The sequence below is a fragment of the Taeniopygia guttata genome, chromosome 1, assembly GCF_048771995.1.
Source record: "Taeniopygia guttata chromosome 1, bTaeGut7.mat, whole genome shotgun sequence".
Taxonomy (NCBI): Eukaryota; Metazoa; Chordata; class Aves; order Passeriformes; family Estrildidae; genus Taeniopygia; species Taeniopygia guttata.
This window is the reverse complement of record NC_133024.1, coordinates 112,715,641-112,736,872: the sequence shown is the minus strand read 5'-3', so window position 1 is coordinate 112,736,872 and position 21,232 is coordinate 112,715,641. Positions and strand designations below refer to the sequence as shown.

At 42.5% G+C, this 21,232-nt stretch overlaps 1 protein-coding gene across 3 annotated transcripts in view; it reads right to left on the bottom strand.

The window, feature by feature from the left end:
* The window catches only part of ERG (ETS transcription factor ERG), a 141,782-nt gene that overhangs the window by 98,649 nt on the left and 21,901 nt on the right, over window positions 1-21,232 (bottom strand). For all 3 annotated transcript variants that reach the window (XM_030284153.4, XM_041718918.2, XM_030284132.4), the window contains exon 2: window positions 2,176-2,263. In XM_030284153.4, coding sequence (XP_030140013.2) covers window positions 2,176-2,214 — 39 coding nt within the window. In that variant the 5' untranslated portion in view covers window positions 2,215-2,263. The remainder of the gene's footprint in view (window positions 1-2,175; window positions 2,264-21,232) is intronic.

Here is a 21,232-nt window from a genome sequence, read left to right as displayed (position 1 = left end):
GCCCACCCTCACAGGAATTAATTTTTTCCTAATATCTTCACCTAAATTTCTTCTGGTCGTTTGGAGCCGTTCCCCCTGTGCTGTCCCTCCATTTCCTGATGAATTGTCCCCCTCTGGATTCCCTACAGCCCCTCCAGACACTGGAAGGGGCTGTGAAGGCTCCACAAAACCTTCTCTTCTCCAATCCCAACCCTCTCATCCTGTCTCCACAGGTGCTCCAGTCTCTCTTACCAACTCTGTGGCCTCCTCTGGACTTGTTTCCATGTCCTTCCTATGCTGGGGGCACCAGAGCTGTGACCAGTGCAGACAGAAAAGCCCACCACACCAAAGAGTGTGGCTTTCCCACATCCCCGCACCACTTTATCCCTTTTTTATTTTAAAGAATGCAGCTATGTCCACTTTTAAAGCTGAAATGACCCGAGCATCCGTGGCTGCCTTCCAAAGAATGTGTTTAGACCACAGCAGGCCCTAATGACATAAACAGAAATCAGAAGGATTTGAAGTGGAGCTGGCCAGCTTTCCTGTCCCAAACACAGCATTAAAGTAATTGCCTTCCTCACACCCTTTTTCAATAAAACAGCAACTTTGGGGTGATGCTCTGCTGAGAACAGGCTCCTCCAATTCCCTTGAACACACCATTACAGAGATTTTTATGCAGCTCTCTTGCTGTAATAAGATACTTTCATACCCAGCCTTGCCCTGTCCCACTAACTCCTGTGGTTACAGAAACCTTCTTTGGGCACCAGTTTTGGCAGAAAGGATGGAACTGAGTTATTCTTTGTGTTATTTTTGCTGCTGTGGGCATTTAAACAGCATGAAGATGTGCTAAATCCCCCTCAATGTTTTCAAGTCTTACTGGTTGTAACCAATATTGAGGCAAAAGCTCAGTTTTCTGAGGGGAGGAGGATTTGTTTTTCTGCTCTTTCCATAAAAACAACTGAGGACCAGAAGGCTGTGGAAGTGCTGGGTCTGGAAAACCTGGAGAGGGGGAAAGAACGAGCTCTCCCACTACTGCAACTCATTCTAGTAACTAAACACGACCCAAAAACAACACAGGGGGATAGAGAGAGAGAGAGATTCTTTCATTCACTGAGTTTTACAGAAAAAGGGAGTTGTTTAAAATAATATTTCATTTTTATTCTATGCTTCAGTTAAAAATAAGTTGTACAGTGGAGCTTTTTCTAGAGAGAGCTGCTGACTGGTAGATGGCAGCCAGCTGAGGAGGAACTCCATGAAAGAAGTTGCAGAAAATACAACTTCAAAGAAAACCAGACAGAAAGGCAGTCAGAAAGAATGAAAGAGTCCTTAAAAGTCATCCAGTGCCACCCCTGCCATGGCAGGGACACCTTCCACTGTCCCAAGCCCCAGTGTCCAACCTGGCCTTGGGCACTGCCAGGGATCCAGGGGCAGCCACAGCTGCTCTGGGCACCTGTGCCAGGCCTGTCCACCCCCCCCCAGGGAGGAATTTCTTCCTTACATCTGACCTAAATTTCCCCTCTTTCAGTCTGAACCCATGACTATTTGTCCTATCACTCCAGTTCCTGATGAAATTTGTGTGCAATTCCCCAGAATTACTTCTTCTCTGCCACAGCTGCATCTGCCAGGTCTCACAGGTTCCATAAAGAAGGATAAGAAAACCACAGTAATAATATTAATACTAATAATAATAGTTATAACACAGTAAAAACAAACATTTCCTTCTGAAACACACCAAACCAATGCTGGTTTTAAGGTATTTTAAACGTTGCAATGAATATATGTAAGAGATCTTGTTTGGATCTGAATTTTTGCATTTTGTTCATATTCCTTCTGCAATTGAATTTAATGTTTGCCACTGGATGTCATGGAGCAGAATCATGGACATAGAAATCCAGTATTTTTCAAGGAGGTACATTTTATCAAACACCCCAAATATTAAAGGATGATCAAGGAAAGTTAATTTTAGAACAAGTTATCTTTAAAATATCCACGTGCTTCAGAGCAGATCACACAGGTGTCAGCAACAAAGACTGCAGGGCTGACTCAGGCAACAGCACATAAATATTGAGAAATAATAAAAAAATTGGGCAGTAGCACAATTTATAAACATGCAAGACAAGCTGTGGTATGTGTACATATTCTCTAATTTTATGGCTCTCCAAACATCTGAGGACTCACAATAAACAGGAAACTAACCTTGATGTGAGCTGCTGGATCGGGGACAGTCTGAATCATGTCCTTTAACAGGCCAACGTGTTCACCAGGAGCTCAGATCCCAAAGCAGCTGCATAACCAGAGAAACAAAAGGCATATCATTATACTTCAAAAGTTTATATTCAATAGAAATCTCTTTTAATAGACTGATAAGCATCTTTCCTTCCCCAGAGCTCCTCGAGACTCAGCACAGCTGAAGCTCTAAGACACTTCTGCCTCCATAAGGTCTGTTGAGGATTAATATTGATTTATTTCACGCAGGAGAAAACACTCAGCCCTGAAATTTTCATGGAAAAATGCTCTTTATTTTCAATGTACAGTTCTCCTAAAATAAGAACTTGGGACATGCTCTGCCCTGCCCAGCCCATTATTCCCCCAAGATATCAGAGATTTCCACAAGCCATTCTTCCCAATTTAGAAACACACAGCAGGACTGGGACAGATCTGCAGCTGATAGAAAAAAAATACCATTTCACTGAAGCTGTGCCCGTTTACAAGAGCTGCAAATCTGGTCCAGACCCTCAATTAACAGCACTTCAGAGCAGGGATGTTCTGGAATCCCTTATCCATGTCCAGTAATGGAGTGCAGAGGGGCTGGGGCAGGTGGGGTGCATTTGTCTGCATGTGTAGGGGGTGGAAAACCATTAAAGCTCTTTAAAATAACAACAGTTTTTAATGTAAACAATGTGTAGCCATACTCAGAAACTTGAACACCAAATAACTGCTAATAAATTGGGATAAATAAATCAAAAAATCAGAAGATGTGGAAAAATGTGGGAACATGAACATCATTTAAAGTAATCTTGTCTTTTTCTCCATTCTCCCTTAAAAGACTGGAAATTCCTGTTTTTCACACGAGAGGTTTCCTTTTGCCCATGATTTTGAACTCAGCTTTTAAAGCAGCAAGGCACTATCAGGGAAACAGAAATTTTCCTCAGAATCAGCTTTTTTATTTCATTATCTGCTCTCACATTTACATGAACTTGAAAATCAAACTGCATCTTTACCTATTGATTGAGGTGAATATTGCCTGGCTAACACTGAGCTGCAGCTTGCCCCAGAGACAGTGAAGTGACTGGACCATCTATGAACTATTCAAGCCTAATTTGCATAAACTGCACTAAACAGAGCAATTAAAGGTATCACCATTTAGATTTTTGCACACTTCCCCCTTGCTACTTTAAACAGCCAACTTTGCTTCAACAGCCCTTCAAATCCATGAAAATAAAGTAGTTCATTTGAAGGTCTATTAAAGAAATCCCTAAACAAGCTAAATTCCCATTTTGTCCACTTTTCCCAGCTATCTGGGGTTGATCAAATGTGATACTGATGTCATGGTTTTAAATGAAGATTTTTCTTTCCACAAAACTTCAAAAGCAAGAGATGCTTTTTCAGTAAAAGCAAAATTTCACCAGCAACTTCGTTCAGATTGAAGTCAGACAGAAACACCAACAGCACTGATGTGCTTTTAATTCCCTCCCTTCCCCAGTAAATCCATGCCTGCCACATCCTCACTGGATTTATGGGTTCATATTTTAAGCTTTCGAGACATCACACACAGGATCTGGAAACTGTGAAGTTTCACATAAACTGGACAGAAAAGTATTTTGAACCCAGTGTTAGATCATGATTTCAGTGTCTTTATACTCCCAGCACTGTGATGCCACAACTGCACCTCGCCCCCAGTTACAGAAGCCCACCCAGGAAAGGGGATTTGTGCCTCACCCAGATTTATTTTCGTTTCTCTAAAGCCTTTGCTCAACTTCCAACTGCACCTAAGCTTAGAAAATCTGTGTTGGACTCCATCCCCAACAATGCCCTGTGACACTCAAAGCAGATCTTTCTCTCAGAGCTCAGTCTTGAAGCTCTCAGGGTTAAAGAGGAGTTGTTTGAGCTATTCCAGGCCACTCATTTCACATCTTTTCCCCAAAAGATGGATCCTTTATGGAAGAGAAGACGACAGAGAGCATTTGCAAACCAGTTGCCAACTCTGCACCACAAGGAATGGGAATCAATGACAAGCAAATGTTGTCCAATATGAGTTGGAAATATGACTGCTCTGGACATTTGACTTTTCCCTTGTACTGCTATGAACTTAAAAGTGGGAATTCTGCTTGGTACCCTAAACTGGGATAAGCCCTTCTATGCAAAATACATGATTTTTATCTTTTCACCTCTGGAAATCATGGCTAAAAAAAAAAAAAATCTGCGACAGTTTTCCTTCCTCGTTCCAAACAGAAATACAATTTTCATTATTTCAGCTCCACCTTTACAGGCTGGAATTGGAAGTTTCCAGACATTTGGTACTAACTTGCTGAAGCAGATGGTATCTATTGCCAGACCCTCCTCCACCCCCACCCCAAATTTCACGCTGGTCATGTCTGTGCTGGATGGTCTGTGACAGGCTCTGCTTGTGGTTATAGGGTTTGCCCTGCATCCCCTAAATTAGCAGGACCCTAAGGCAAGAGCCAAAACTGACACTAAAGCCTGGTTTAGCAAGACATCTCTCTCCAGCAAATTGAAATAAGGTTATTACAACACAAACTGAAAGTTAAACACTTGCTTAACAGCTTTCCTGATTTAGGATTATCCTGGAAGGATATCCTGGATAAGACTCTGAACAACCTGGGATAGTGCAAGGTGTCCCTGAATGTGGCAGGGGTGCAATGAGTTGATCCTTTCCAACCCAAACCATTCTATTATATTGTGATTCTATAGAAGGATAAATTTGTAGCCACAGAGCAGGTTTTCTTCCTGGTATTCTGAGTCAAGACTAGCATTTACTAATCCAGCTTTAGCAGCACAGGTTTTTGGGACTGGTTTCCATCCTGTGTCACACAGGATGCCACTAGTGAGAAGCAACAATACTTAAGGCAGGAGATGTGAATTCCCCTCTGATGCTCAGGACAGATTAAAATATCAAGTTAGAAACAAGTTCTTGTACAAAACCAGCCAGAGCTGGGTGTGCCAGTGCTACCTCACACAGAGGAGACAGAGAAGCTCTGGGACCTGTTGTCTTTCTGAGCACACATTTGGGGAGTTCTGTAAATACATCAAAGGGTTGGGGAATCATGCACAGATCTACAGCTCACCAGATGTGACTGCACTGTTCTTTCTTTTCTATAGCTGTATCAAGAGGAGCAAACTTTTTAATGGACACATATATAGCCAATTTACTGAGGCTGAACATCCCCTTTATATGGGGGCTGAATACAAACCTCTCTCATGTATTTTCTCACATTAGGTGCATTTTCAGTAACTTGGCATGCTGTGCTCACCTAAAAACCCCAGCAGGTTCCTCTGGATGTGTGCTGAACCCTGCACCAAAGGGATGACCGGGCAGTGAGCGAGGCTGACAGAAAAGGGCTCCAGGCCAAACTCCAGCCTGTGGTAAGCACATTTCTCTCCCTCTCAGGATTTTTCATAGAGGTGCACAGAGAGAAATGAAAGAGAAAACAATTTCTGTTTCTGCTCCTTGTTTTCCCATGTGGAATGTGTTTGGAGAATTGTTTCCCTGGGGTGTTGCTTGGTTGGATTCTGGTGAGGGTTGTTAGAGCCTGATGGCCAATCCAACCCACCTGGGGCTGGACTCTCAGAGAGGGTCACCAGTTGTGTGACAGACAGAGACAGAGAAAGTAGTATGTAGTCTTATTATCTTCCTTTTTATATGGTATATTCATGTATTTTAACAGAGTTAAAACAAAGAAATCATTCAGCCTTCTGAATTGAGTCAGACATCGTTGTTTCTCCCCATTGGGTTCACCTGCATTTACAATACTCCAGCCCATGCTGAGCAGAGTGGGGCTGCAGCAAACAGAAACACAGTTTGTGCTGCTCTTTGCCAGGAATCAGCGTGGCCCAAATCACAAACAAGAGGATCACTGAGGCTGGAAAAGCCCTGCAAGGTCACTGAGGCCAAGCTGTGCCCCATGCCCACCTTGTCACAGAGCACTCAGTGCCACCTCCAGGCCTTCCCTGGCAGGGATGGGCACTCCAAACCCCCCTGAGCAGCTCTTTCCAAGGCCTGAGCACCCTTTCCATGGGGAAATTCCTGCTGCTGTCCAATCTGAGCCTGCCCTGGCACAGCCTGAAGCTGTTTCCCTTTGTCCTGTCCCTGTTCCCTGGGAGCAGAGCCTGACCCTGCTGTGGCTGCACCCTCTTGTCAGGGAGTTGCAGAGGCTCCCTTGAGCCTCTTTTTACCCTTTTAGCCTTTTTTTCTCTCCAAGCTAGAAGTGCTTGTCTGCACAGGGAATAATATTCAGAATACAGCACAGTTGTAGCCAATTCTGGCTGATGAACAATTCTGGCTGATGTTTAATCAACAGCAAAGAGGTGCCAGAATGGCTGGGCCTGAGCTGGGTGCTCCAAAAACAAGGAGAAGATTAAATGGTGATCCAAGCACAGGCTCTCTCCAAGGAATCCTGTGTCCCTGCTGCCTGGGATGTGAATATCAGCCAGGAGAGCAGCTCTGAGTGGCACTGACAGAATAATCAAACACAAAGCCCCCTTCCCTGTGCCAGCACCCAGCACTGGGACTGGCACACACACACAGGGTACACACTCTGCTGTGCTGAATAACCACACTGGCAGCACACCAAATTTCTACCAGCATGACTCGGGATGTTTACCATTACTCACAGGAGGTGAATCCCTGAGCAGCTATGCAGAATATCCCAAGTCAGTGCCAGCAGGACTTTCAGACCCCCTCACACTGTCATGCAACTGGACTGGTCACATATTTTTAAAGAACTGATGGTTTTCAGCTGTTGGAAATGTTTTGAGACGTCCCTTGCTGGATTGTTTTGTCAGGAAATGTCTTTTTGCCTGCCTAGGTCCCACCAGCACTGGTCAAACAGTGTGTACCAGAGAGAAAAGCTGGGATATTCCAAAGGCAGAGCATTATAAACCTGCTCTCAATGATGTGCAGAAACAGCATAAGTTCCTGTAACTGCAGGTTAGAGCTGCACTTCTTAGGTAGATAAATATGCTACAGGTAAATTTCAGCCTTTCTGGACCCCTAAAATAATTCCAGTTATGATGGGAGCCCTCATGTAGTGAATTTAATCCAAATTTAGGCTTGCTGCACTTTAGAAGCAGCCTATACATCCAAGGATGCACTAAGAGAAAACCAGAGTGCACTTATTCCCCTGTGCTGCTGCTTTATTCATACCATAGGGTTTTACTGAAATTATTACATTGTTATTAATTTTTTAAAATTAATTTCTTTAACAAGAATAAGAAATAAGAGGTGAAATCCTCATCTACTGAAATAAATAAGTCACCCACCCTGCCTTTCTCGATGTGGGCAAAACTCAGGAGCAGAAGATCCTTACAAGCCTGCAATTTGGGAACTGCTAAACAAACAAAATAACTTCCCTGCCAGCATGGTACTGTAAGTTTGTGCCTTCCCTTCTCTAATATTTCCAGGTTTAGAAGAAGGTGCTGCAGCTCCTGCTGGCACCTGGGGCTTGCCAAGAAGCCAAGGGTTGCCCCAGGAGGGGCTGAGGTAGCCCCAGCCCCTCGGTGCCTGCAGGCATGGATTTCTGGAAAAAATTACACCAAGTGCAGACTCCAGCAGTGCCCAGGGAAGAAAGGCCACAGAAATGTTTATAATTCACATTTGTAAAGCAGGTAAGTGTGATATACCACAACTCTTCCACTGGCAGGCAGCTATGATACAGCAGAGCTGCATGACACGAGCTCAAAGCTTTTATGTTTAACTTGTGGTTGGGTAGAACCATTTCAATTTTTGTTTTTTTTTTTTATTTCTTGTTTCACAGTAGCCTCTCAGTATATTAACAGCCTCAACAATAAAACCTTGAGGAAAGATCAAGAAATGCACCCTGAAGAAATGCTACTGCCCAGGCTGTTCACGTGCAGACAGTATCTGCTGTTAGGGTCAGATTTGATTGCAGGTGAAAACCACAAATAAAACAACAGTAAAGAACAAGAAAACCAAAATACAAAAAGATGTGCCAAGCCAGGAAGTTTCTTCAACTTTCCATAACTTTTCCATAACTTTTTGTACTCACCCTGACCTCGTAGGACAGAAGCCATTGGTTGTGCTGTGCACTATCTGATGTGCTTAGTTCTTTAGAGCATTTTAAACAGAAGTATAACTCACTGACAATTTTCAAATTATTACCCCTGATAGTTTGAATGAGGGATTTTTTTTTTTTTATTATATGGTATAATTTGTTTAAAAAAATCAGTGGGAGAAATAAAAGCTGAGCGGGAATGGTCTCAATTCTGGCAGCAAAATAAATCACCAGATTTTTCACTTTCAAGAAACACCTCCAGAAGTTAATCATGGACTTATAGAAAAATTTGGGTTGGAAGGGACACTAAAGATCATCCAGTGCCACCCCTGCCATGACAGGGACACCTCCCACTGTCCCAGGCTGCTCCAGCCCCAGTGTCCAACCTGGCCTTGGGCACTGCCAGGGATCCAGGGGCAGCCACAGCTGCTCTGGGCACCTGTGCCAGGGCCTGCCCACTCTTACAGGGAAGAATTTTTTCCTGATATCTCATCTAACCCCACTCTCTGGCAGTGGGAGCCATTCCCTGTGTCCTGTCCCCCAGTGCCCTTGTGAAAAGTCCCTCTGCAGCTCTCTTGGAGCTCCTTTAGGCACTGAAGGTTCTCTTAACCCTGAAGTTTTCCCTTCTCCGGGCTGAAGAGCCCAAATTTTCTCAGTGTGTCTTTATAGAAGAGATTCTAAATCTCCTTTTTTTTTTTAGATTTTTTTTAGATTTTTCTTTTTTTTCTGGAAATAAGGAAAACTCCCCCACCCAGCCCTCCTCCTGAAAAGCCTCCCAAGGATTTGGTTTCATGGCCATGCTGACAAGTTCTCTCCCTCACACAAGGTTAACACTATTTCTGTCACTCAGGTCACCAATGCTGGTCTAACTGGCAGCAATCCCACCCTTTCCTGGTGGGATTCCCTTCCAGCTGGAATGCAGAGAGAGATTCCTGGTGGCCCTGAAGACCTCAGGACAAGGCAGAGGGAGCTCAGGGCTGCAGGCAGGTAAGAGCTGCCCCTGTTGAAGCAGCTGTGGGTTCAAGCTGACCATGACACCACATCTGGAATATCACCAAGTCAGTAACTGAGGGACAAGGCAGCATCAGCACCTGCTGGAAAAGCACAGCTGGCCAGGGTTTAGCTGGCTCTGGGCTAACAGCACCACTCCCGTGTCCCCAAATTCTGTGGGGACAAAGGGATGCAGCAATCTGAGAGCATCTCTGCCATCTGTGTCTGTGTCTGGCCCTGCTGGAGTTCACTGACACTGAGCATGGATTTTCTTCTGAGTGTGTTGTTCTTGGGAGGGTCAGTTCTCCTACAGAAATTCCCTCTCCTCCTGTTTGAAAGATGGAGAAGTCACATTTCTGTGCTGCCACCCAAAAGTGTCTGTGCAGCTACTGCTTATCTCACATTCCAGCCCATGATCTCAGGGCAGGATACGGCCCTAAATTAGCTCATTTACAGTAGGAACTTTAAACTACAGCCAAAAATATTTGGTTTTATTAGTACTCCCTATATAGTACGCCTCTGACCAATAACTTGTTTTATTTATTTTTCTGGCGAATTACCATGTTCTTATTCAAAGCCATAATGAGGATTATATATCAATGTGGAATGCAGAGCAGCCATTCCTGAAACTCCCAACTGCACATAAAAGATGTTGGAATTCCCCAAACTCTATCTCTTCAGCCCAAGCCACTTACAAATGTGGTTAACATGAATGAAGTAATATCTTCAGAAAGGAAGGAGACTTTTGAGTCACGTCTGACACATTTAACTGCACCAACCACTTTCCACAGCTCAAGGTTTTGACTGTGTGTCTTAATTCCAGGCAGGGGTGTTTGATAATGATTACTCCCTGATGTTTATCCTGTTGCAGGATACTTGGACACACACATGGGATGCCAAGGGGAGAGCTGAGGCAAGAATTCAAGACTTTGTGCCCTTCCAAGGGCAAAATCACAGAGGTTACCAGCAATGTTCTGAGATCCAGTCAAGTTTCCCACCTTTCTGTCCCATGCTAGAGCTGCTCTGGCAGATTTCTGTGTTTAATTATTCAAACTCAGCTCAAGTCCCAGCTCAGCTGAAGGTGTGCACCAGCCAGCCCTGAAGACCATGGGGTAACCACCACGTTATTCCTGACTGCAGGTTGTAATTATGGACCTTAGTTTTCTACTGAAATACGACTATCCAAAGAAAAATATCACATTGTGGAAAAGCAGGATGACATCAGGGGAGACATACAATGATGAAGAGCAGTTTCTAATTTATATTCATTCCACTGGTTAAAGCCCAAGCCTCTTTCAAACATTTTACCTGGTGCTGCACTTAAAAATACATGTGAGGAAAGATACAAAAACTGTTAGCAAAATACTGAATGACTAATTACCTTGAGGTAAGGAAAACTCATACCTCCTTTTGAAAAAAAAAAAGGAAATAAAAATGTTTTAGAAAGTGAAACAAAATTTAATTCAATAGTAACAAATTACATATTGACTCATGGAATCACAGAAAGGCTGGGGTTAGAAGGGATCTGAAAAATCACCCAGTGCCACCCCTGCCATGGCAGGGACACCTCCCACTGTCCCAGCTGCTCCAGCCCCAGTGTCCAGCCTGGCCTTGGGCACTGCCAGGGATCCAGGGGCAGCCACAGCTGCTCTGGGAATTCCATCCCAGCCCCTTCCCACCCTGCCAGGGAACAATTCCCAATTCCCAACCTCCCATCCAGCTCTGCCCTCTGGCAGTGTGAAGCCATTCCCTGTGCCCTGTCCCTCCATGCCCTGGAAATTGTCTCTCTCCAGGTTTCCTGGGGCTCCTCCAGGCCCTGCAAGGCCACCCTGAGCTCAGCCCAAAGCTTCTCCTGTGCAGGGGAACAATCCCAGCTGTGCCAGCCTTTCCTCCCAGCAGAGCTGCTCCATCCCTCTGCTCATCCTGGAGCCTCCTCTGGGCTCTCTGCAGCAGCTCCAGCTCCTCCTGGGCTGGGGCAGGGCTGGGGCAGCTCTGCAGGTCTCAGGAGTCTCTTATCACCATCCCAAGGTGGGTGTTATCAGCTCCTTCAACCTTCCTTGGCTTGTGCTTCTTGGACTTTAATGCCATTTTTTAAAGAAAGATTACTAGATTGGCCAATGCAGGCATTGTGCACTCACTTGTAATTCCTGAATTTTCCAGACAAGGAAGGTTCCTGTGTGAAACTGAAACGCAGCTGATGTACAGAAGATTGGACTAGATCCTCTAGGGGCTCTCTAGCAGTCAGATACCTCTGCCTCTAGTTTTAATTTTGTTCACAGATCTGTTTCTAATAACCCCATGGAAAATGGGAGTACAGAATCAGGACAACTTTCACAGCACATGCAGCAATTCATACTTTCAACCACATTTAAGCATGGAGTACAAGTTGATGGCACAGACTTAAGCAAACAGTAGTAATTAGAAAAAGTCATAAATAACTGTGTGAACACCTCACAGCTTTTTCAAGGATAACTGTTTGACTAAATTTGCATAATTAGAAATTACAAACACCATGCACTTTCAGTAATTACTGAGTACATTAGACCTGTATATTATTTACTGCAGATCATCCAACAGTTCTGTCAAACCCAGAAAATTCCTGAATTGTTACAATGAAAAACAGCATCTAAAAACTGGAGAATCTTCATTTTAGGGAGACCTAAAGTATAATGACAGTTTAGAAATACATGAGCAAGGAAAAAAAAAATAGCTAACATTTTCTCTGCTTTCAATAAATTTCTTCAGTTGTCACATTCAAGAAATGTATATGTTGTTCAGGAACAGAATGTACTGGCACTGAATCTGTTGCATGCAAGCACTCACTTTTAGGGATGCAACAAATGTTTCTGTAATCTGCCCTGGAAAGTTGTTCTCCTTTTTCTTCCCCCTGGTTTCTGGGGATGCTTCTGATTCTAATGAGGAAAATCACTGTTTTAATTAAAATATATATATATATATATAAAATATATATTTATATAAAAATATACTTTTTTCCTCTACTTATGGAGTCACTTTTGTTGGTCCAGGGGCTGCAAAGTGCAGAGCTTATCCTGGAAAGTCACCCATGAGGCAGCTCCAGTGAACACCTTGGAATCTATCCCAAGAAAAGTCAATTTCTAGAAGTCTTCAAGGCCAGGGGCCTTGAGAAATCTGGTGTATAAAAAATGTCCCTGCCCGTGGTGGGGGTTGGAACAGGGTGATCTTTAAGGTCCCTTCCAACCCACACCTTTCCAAGATTCCATGATAAACTGATGTTGTTTCCCAGCCTCGACCTGCACACCCCAGCCATGACCTAAAAGAAAAGAAGATAAGCTGGACCTAAGGTAGGGAGTGTGAAAATTCTCCCATATGAGGAAACTTCCCCAAAAAGAAGCCAAGCACTGAAACCTTAGGAAGGATAACCTAGAACAGAGCTACAGAACAAAGCAGGGATTTATTCAAGGATCTCCTCCATGGATCCACCTTGGGCAGCACCAGAGCCCAGCCAGGGCTGCACCCAAATGACCCAAAATGGCCCCAAAATGCACGAGCGCTCCCGGGGGCTCTCCCTGGGATCAGTTCTGCTCCATTGGCACCTTGGAGTTCATTGTCCCATTCCAGCTTTAGCCCAGGCAGTCCCACCCTGCTTGTTTTTCTCTCTCCAGCCCACGCTGTTTGTGCTCCTGGGCTGAGATTTGGATCATTTGTCCTTGGTGCCCAGCTGGAGCAGGAATTGTTTTGTCTCCCTGCTCTGTGCACAGAGCTTAGCATCCATAATATGAAGCCCAGACCCACACACTAAATCAGCAGAGAATCTGAAAAATAGAAAATCTAAAACCTGAGGCATCAGCACACCTAAGGACACTCAGTGAAAGTGAAACAACACTTGGCTGAGGTGTCCTCAGCACAGCTTTGCTCCCAGAGGAATTTGTGGCACCTCCTTCCCTCCTCCAGGCAGCTCTGGGTGTCCCCTGCCCTGGCAGAAGGACCGGGATGGTTTGTGGGTATCAGGAGGGATGAAAAGTCCCCTGTGGAAGGATAAACAAGACAGAAGTGTGGAAGATCCTTCCCAATCCCTCTGCAGGGTTCTTCTGTTGTTTTGGAGCTCCACCTTTCACAGGGAACATTAACACAAACAACATGACTGGCAACACCATTTTTTTTCCTTAAAGTATTCTTAAGACAAAATGTAAATACTTGTGGTGATCCTTCTTCAGAATATTAGTAAATACAGCCAGCTTCCAGTGGAAATAATAATCTGACCACAGAAGAAAACTAAACACCCCCTGAAGTTCTTCAGACTAATCCTCCTTTCTGTCACTAAGTGCTTTGTTACTCCTTTTGTACATCTTTGGCACAAAATACTTCTTTTTTTTTTTTTCATTTCTCTTTTTACTTGTGGCACTTTGAGTTCTGATGTTGGAAAGCAGAAGGAAAAAAAAAACCCGAACAGCTGTAAAAACACCAGGTATTTAAGAAATAAGTGACTTCCATTAAGTGTTGACCTGCAAAAACTGTTGAAATATACAGATCAGAAAGACTGGCACCTCTATTACAGCTTGAATCTCACTTTATCAATAAAAAAATGCATTACAAAAATAGAAATATGCCACATTCTTAGTAAGAAAGTACCTTGGAAGGATATAAGTCATCTCCAATAATGCTTTGATTTGTGATCTTCACGGATTTGTTTTTATTTTTTTATTTCTAATGCATTTGATGAATGTCTATAAATAGCTTATACTGACTACATGCATAATTTTAGGCTCATTTTTTCAGCATCTGGATTTTGAAATACTTTGCTAGATGAAACATGGACCTGTCATCTGTGAAATTGCAAAGTCCAGTGTTTAGAAAAATAATATTTTAAGGATCTAAATTTATTTGCTAATAGTGAGTGTAAAGCAGTAGTATTAAATTTGTAATACATTACTGAACCTGAAAAGCAAGTTTTTAAGCAAAAATACACATCTGACTTATAAATTCGAAGAAAAAAAAATTACACTGAAAAAACTCCTCATTATTTCTATATATATGGCAAGGGAAATGCCTTTGTTCCTCCTCACACACTAAAAACAGAAGGAAGAGGAATGTATTTAGTTCACCCAACCTGAACTGACAGCAGGCAAAAAAACTGCAGGAAAAAAAAAAAAAAGGCAAAAAAAAACCAGCACAGAGGGTTTCGCAGGTGGATAAGTGAAAAAGAAATATTAACTATTTTATTAACTATAATTACTATGTGTTTTATTTCCAGCTGGAGGAGAAAAGTGATTCCAGGGTTAAGGCAGGTTTCAGTCCCTCTTTTCCAGCAGAACCTGGGAAAGTCCCAGCATGAAAAAGAGATATAGATGCAACCATTTCAGAAGCAGTTCCCCCAAATCAAATGGGAATAGTTGTAGAGTCTAAAGACATGGAATCACAGAATCCCAAAATTGTTTGGGCTGGAAGGACTTTAAAATTCATCTAATTCCATCCCCTGCCATGGGTAGGGACACCTTCCACTATCCCAGGCTGCTCTAAGCCCTGTCCAGCCTGGCCTTGGGCACTGCCAGGAATGGAATATCCACAGCTTCTCCAACTTCTCCGTGCAAGAATGAATAGAACTTTGCAAGGAAAAGGCTGCAGTTTCCTTCTTGCTTAGCTTGAATTCAAAATCAGGGTTTAATGGAACAAATACTATCCAGACTTTCCATAGATGTAATAGGAAGCTCAGGAATGGGATACAGGAGGGTTTTCTTAAGCAGTGGGGCCTTTTATATTTAGTTATTCTGTAATTAGCTGTTTTTATTGACATACGGCCTACAGATGGGCTGAGCCACTGCTGCAGAAACAGGGCCAGAGTTTCTGATGCTCCTCCATTTGTGACAGTAAATTCCTTCCACGAGGGCTCACAAAAACACCCAACAAGCACAGGGCTCCATCCCAGTGCTGTCAAAGAGCAAAACTAGCACAGATTTCAGCCACTAAGGATCAGACTCCAACCACTGCACGGGCACACACACGTGTTTCACCCACTGCTGAAGGGGCTCATGCCTGGAAGGAAGCAGAAATTCTTCCAGCCAGGAGTTCTGCTGCAGAAAATCACTAATTCCCAGGACCAGCAGAAAAATAGAGGGATGTTTTAGAGGCAGGAATCATTCCAATTGTTCATTTAGCAGGAGAAACACAAACAATGCCTTGCCCCATGAAACTGGTGTATTTAGGATGGTATTTGAGGGATGTGACACTGCATGGGAATTTTGCCACAGGAATACAAGACGCTGCACCCCAAGCTGGTCATCCACCCTTTATTTTGGCCCAGCCATGTACTGGATTCCTTGTCACAACAGACCCAACCTGAAATTGTTTAGATTCTTCCAGTACTTTCATAACCAACATGTTTCCTTTGTTCTCTCCCTCCAAAGCAACAAATTCCATCTCAAATTCACCTGCTAAAAGAAAATATGGGACATAGACACATAATAATGTTGAAATTTTATGGTGGTTCTAAACCTGACTACAGAGTCTGAGTTTAGGAAAAAAAATTTATGCACTTCCATGCATTTTTTGGTTGTGTTTCAGCCCCTCTTCCCCAAAGATGCAACTGTAAGCAAGATAAATCAGTATGTTTTAATACTACAAGTAATTCCCATTCTTTTTTCCCGTTGCCCTCACTTGGATATTTCCCCAGCTCCCATTACACCTTGGAAGGACATTTCCCCAGTTCTCATTATTACCTAGGAACTGCTAACTTTTTTTTTTTTTCACTTTTGATGTCTAAAACATTCTCAGTTTCCAGGTCTCACTCCCATCCCTATACTCCAGAAAAGCTGAAACACGTTTAATCCAAAAATGATTCAGCATTTTTTAATTCCAAAACCCTCCTGTGCTCATTCTGACCAGTTCCAACAGCAGTGACAGAACAAGGGGGGGTTTGAAGAAATTCCTCCCTGGGAGGGTGGGGAGAGGCTGGAAGAGAATTCCAAGGCCAGGTTGGACACTGGGGCTGGAGCAGCCTGGGACAGTGGGAGGTGTCCCTGCCATGGCACAGGTGGCACTGGATGATTTTTAAGGTCTCTTCCACCCCAAACCATTCCATGATTCTGTGGTGATTCCATGAATTACACCACTGCTCTGGCCACCTGCTCCAGCTGTGGCCACCCTTAGAGCAATCTGGTTTTTATTCCTATTGCTAGTCACAATTTCCACTGCTGGAAGTTAAACTGCAGCCCTTTGGACTTTGCTGCACTCCTCTGAGAGAAGTGTAGCTCTGTCTTCTCTGCACCTCCCCATTATACAGCCAAGGATGGTAATAATAGTAATAATAATAATAATAGTAATTTTTTTTGTCTTTCTGCAAATTTTGGACTTTTTAAATTCATGCTTTTGACCTTTTTCCTCACTGTTGCACTGGCTACTACCTGACTGTTGTAGAAATTTGGAACAGCTAAAAATGAGACTTAATGTCTCTCTCTGTGGGGACATCTGCACATTGTGTGGTGTTACAAGTGAAGGCATTATTTCAAGAGCATAAGAACCAATTAAAATAGGTACTTAGGTTATGCTCCATTTCTGAGGGCCAAATAGTATCTCCTATCAACTACATATTAAAATATCTTTTTGCCATCCACCAGTACTTTAAACAAAATTGGCATGTGGCCATGGTGGCCTCATCAATTCTTCAAACCACTGACTTGACGTGTCAGAAATAATGTATGATCACAGTTTTAGCAGGAATCAAAGCCCTGGTGAAGGTCTAAAACTTCGTTTTGGGATTCCTGAAGTTATTAACTATTAGAAAAACTCAGGTATGTCATCATTAAAGATCTTTTATTAGGCATCTTAGCATGTAGGTAAAGATGTTACAGAAAACACCAGCTGTGCTGTCTCTTAAACAAATGTAACCCTAGAAGAAGGAATAAAGCAATCTCCAAGCTCAAAAAATTTAACTCAGTGATGCAAAATAATTCCTTTAAATGCAAATACATTTATTCCACTTTTTTATGTTCCAGGTGTGTATAAGAGTCAATCCCCAGTCTCTAACAGCAATGACTCTGCCTTTTCAGTAGAAATAAAAAAGTAAATTACTGTCCTCACCACTCCAAGCTTTGACTTAGCCTTGTGCTAATGAAATAGAGTTGGGATGATAAGAACAAATCACTTCCACTCACTGCCTGATGATTGCAGTTGCAATGTGGCACAATTTTGTAACAAAGCGACTTGGAAGTTCACTTTTCAGAGTTTTTCCACAATGGGTTGTGTATAATTCATGTGCTTCCTCTTCAAGCAGCTCACCCCTCACAGAACTGCTTGGAGCAGGTACCTGACTCATCTCAGATATTACAGATCCTCCATTAATTCCATTTTGCTGCTCCAAATATCCTTTCCCCCCCCTCTCCTGGCAGAAAGGCAGGAGGAGACGAGCTGTTCTTTCCAGAATTGCACAAAGCACGAGGATTTGACAATCTTCATCCCACTTTTGAGGCCTGGAGGGCAGCTGGGGACCCACAAAAATCCCCCCTCAGGGAGACCATGCTCAGCATCCTCAGAAAAATGGCATGCTCCAAATATCTTCCCTTTTCCACTGGCTACAGGGGGAGTTTAATGGAGATAAAAAACCTTCACAGCAGTTCTGGGAATAAGCAGGGCATGTAGTCAGGGGGTAAGGAACAATTAGGCCTCGTTTATATTTGTGAAACAATTAGTCATTAATTAGGCCAGCTTCACATTTGGAAAAAGGGAATAGCTTTAATTAGAGTGGAATTACATCCCTCAGACAGACTTCAGAGGGAACTCTAATGGCAGGATGCAAACTATAAAGTCTGCCAGGTTTTTACAGCATTTAATGGCTTATGGAGCATATTGGAAGGATACAGTCCTTTCAGTGTGTATAACAACCATCTGCCACAAAAGCCCACATCCCTGCCAGGATCACAGCTACTAAACAGGGGGAGAAAAAGAATTTTCAAACAGCAACCAAATCCCCAGCTTGGATCATAGCTCCATTTGGGCAGCTTCTCTCCCTAATCTAGAAACCTCTCTCCCCATGGAATTCTTGCCATGGAATATGAAGAAAAAATGAAGTGGCATTTAAGGAGATAAATATTTAATGTATTTATGTATTTTATGTATTTTATGTAATTTAATGTAAAGTACACTTTCTCCTCTCAGGTCATGCTGTTAACTAGAGGAAGGGACTGCACATGAACTTTCAGCCCTGAGTAAAATTAATTTAATTGATGCCTTCTGTTCCTCACACTGGGGCTGAAAATGGGAATTGCCCTCAACATGAAAGTTTCTTGGGAGCTGCAATTGTTCTGCAGCTTAGTTTGCATTGCCTTAGCTTAAAATCCCATCCATGGGGATAAACAGCAAATCTTCCATTGCAAACTGTGGGATCACTCCTGTAGAGTCTAAGGAATTCTTTCTGGAGTTTGGCTTTGAGGCAGGACAATCCAACCAAAGATATTTGCCTAAAAAATACAAGCACACTTCCACCCTCTGAAATCAAAAGTGAGCAAGGTGGAAGCAGATGATGTTAAAATCCTAGCAGGGACTAGAATGGATACATCCTATTTCCCAGGTATTTCCACCATGGAGCTACAGACTTTTCCACCCTGTGATTAAAGGCTTTATTTTAAAAAAAACCCCAAAACTACTACTCGAAGTGTTTTAAAGCACAATTATGGACAGCCACAGTGTCTGTGAAACTAATGAAATGAATTTAAAAATAATTTGGGCTTAGGAGCAAGAATTCTTGACAAAGAATTTCCTACACTTGTAAATACTCCCCCTTCTCATCTCAACTACGGAAAAATGGGACACTTGTGGTAATTGAGTATCAAAGGATTCAGAACTACAGGTTTAAAGCAAGACCTGAGGTACCATAAGCTTGTTGGAAACCAGCACAGGTGATGCCTCACCAGCCAAAAATCTCTTCCTACACACAGTCATACAAATTAACAGGTAATCAGCTCACCCACCATGCAAAGATATTATCTTCCACAACTACTGGGGAAAAAAAAATCACTCTGAGAGTAATTTCATAGCCAGATTTCCTGCTCATCTAACATTCCCCCAGGACACAGGCTGCCTCTAACACAGTCATCAGGTAAAAGGCAAATAAAAAGGAAAAATCTTCATATATGAGGGAATGCACAGGCAAGGACAGAGCTTGTTTCTGAAATGTTGCTTTCCACAGGAAAGAACAAGAGATAACAGCAAAAGAAAAGCAGAATAAAACATTATGTTTTGTCAGAAAATCAAGTTGTGTAACTAATATCCTGCTTTGTGCTGTTCTTCAGTTCAGTGCAGGAATAAAGTAACAGCAGCACACACAGTCTGGGATGCCCAGGTTGCCCAAAGGTTATTATGACCACTATGACCTTTTAAATCCTCTCTTATCTTGGAATATTTTATGGCAGAACCAGGTTAGTTGATCATTTCAACCCAGAGTATTTTTTCATCTGATTTTTTTTTTTTATATTGTCATTGCATTTTGCACTTTTATGGTACAATTCTCCTAACTTTATCACCATCACCTGCATGCCTTGATGTACCACCTTCATTTCTGGAAAACAAAGCACAGCATATCATTTTGTTGAGAACACTCTATTACAGTCATTCAATTATTGAGAATGTTCTCAGTTTTCTCTATATTATTATTGTTGAAGGTAATAAAATAGAGGCATTCCCTAATCAGCTTTAGTTTCCAAGAAAACAGTATCTACCAGTTATTTCGCTTCAGTACTGGTGAGACAGCAAGGAAAGGAAAAGATAATATCATTATATTTATATATAAAATATTATATATATATATATATATATATATATATATAAAATCTGATATGATGTATCATATATATATCTGATATATACTGATTTTTTTCAAGGTCAGGTTGCATGAGGCTCTGAGCAACCTGGTCTAGTGAAGGTGTCCCTGGCCTTGGCATGGGGATGGAACTGGATGATGTTTAAGGTCCTTCCAACCCAAACCTTTCCATAATTCCATGATTTACCAGCATGGCAGAGGCTCCACGAGGCACTGTCTGGAGCTGGATCCCTTGTACACTGAGATCTTGCATTGCTGAGACCTGTCTGGACAATTTCTCCATGGTACAAACCCACAACGTTGTCACAAAGTCCAGGCAAATTAAAGCTGGAGGGTGAATTTCCTCCCTTGAAATTCTTCTCCTCACATTTCCCTCTGCCCAAGACTTTATCTCTTCTGCTCGTCTTGGGAAAACCACAGGAATGAAAAAAAAAAAAAATGGGAGACGTTGTCAGGAGCAGGACTGGACTGTTAATCAGGAAAATAAATGAACCTATAAAACTCATATAACCTCACAGAATATAAAATAAAATTGGCCTGGTGGTGACAGCTTAATTCTAACCACTCTCTGCCAAAGTTTTGCTCTAGGTATGAATACACAGGCTGTCCAAAAGAGCAGCAAATGCCCCTTCTTTCCTATGCTGAGACACTTCTTTCAATGCACATAGTTCAAGATAAATCAGATGTTAAAGGAGATATTTATGATTTCCAGGACTCAATAAACTGCATTTACACTTACAGTACATTGGCTCTTTCGGGGCTGAAAAGACCATAAGGCCTCATGTATAGTTGTATAAATAAATGAATATATGAAATTTAGTAACAGGAACTCTTCTGACTCATAGGAGTCTTTGGAAAAATCCCCGCTAATCTATTAATAATAAAGAATCTGTAATGCTAAAATTGCAAACCCCAGCATGTCCCCTGTTCTTAGCATACCAGAGAGACTTTTTTTTTCTGGTAACAGTAGCATATTCAAGACAGCACAGGCTTGACACAAGCCTTGCTCAAATTCTGAAGCCGGATACCTGGAATTAAGAGCATTCCCCTGCAAGATATTGGATATTCAGCAAAATTCTCAGCTCAGTGTAAAAAGCAAATATTTTTAAATGAGATAAGCACGAAAGTGCCCAGTGCAATCAATCAGTGTAGAACTCTCAGCCTTACTGGGATGGGTATCAAATTGTGTTCATTTTTTCCATGTCTTTCATAAGGAGGGCCA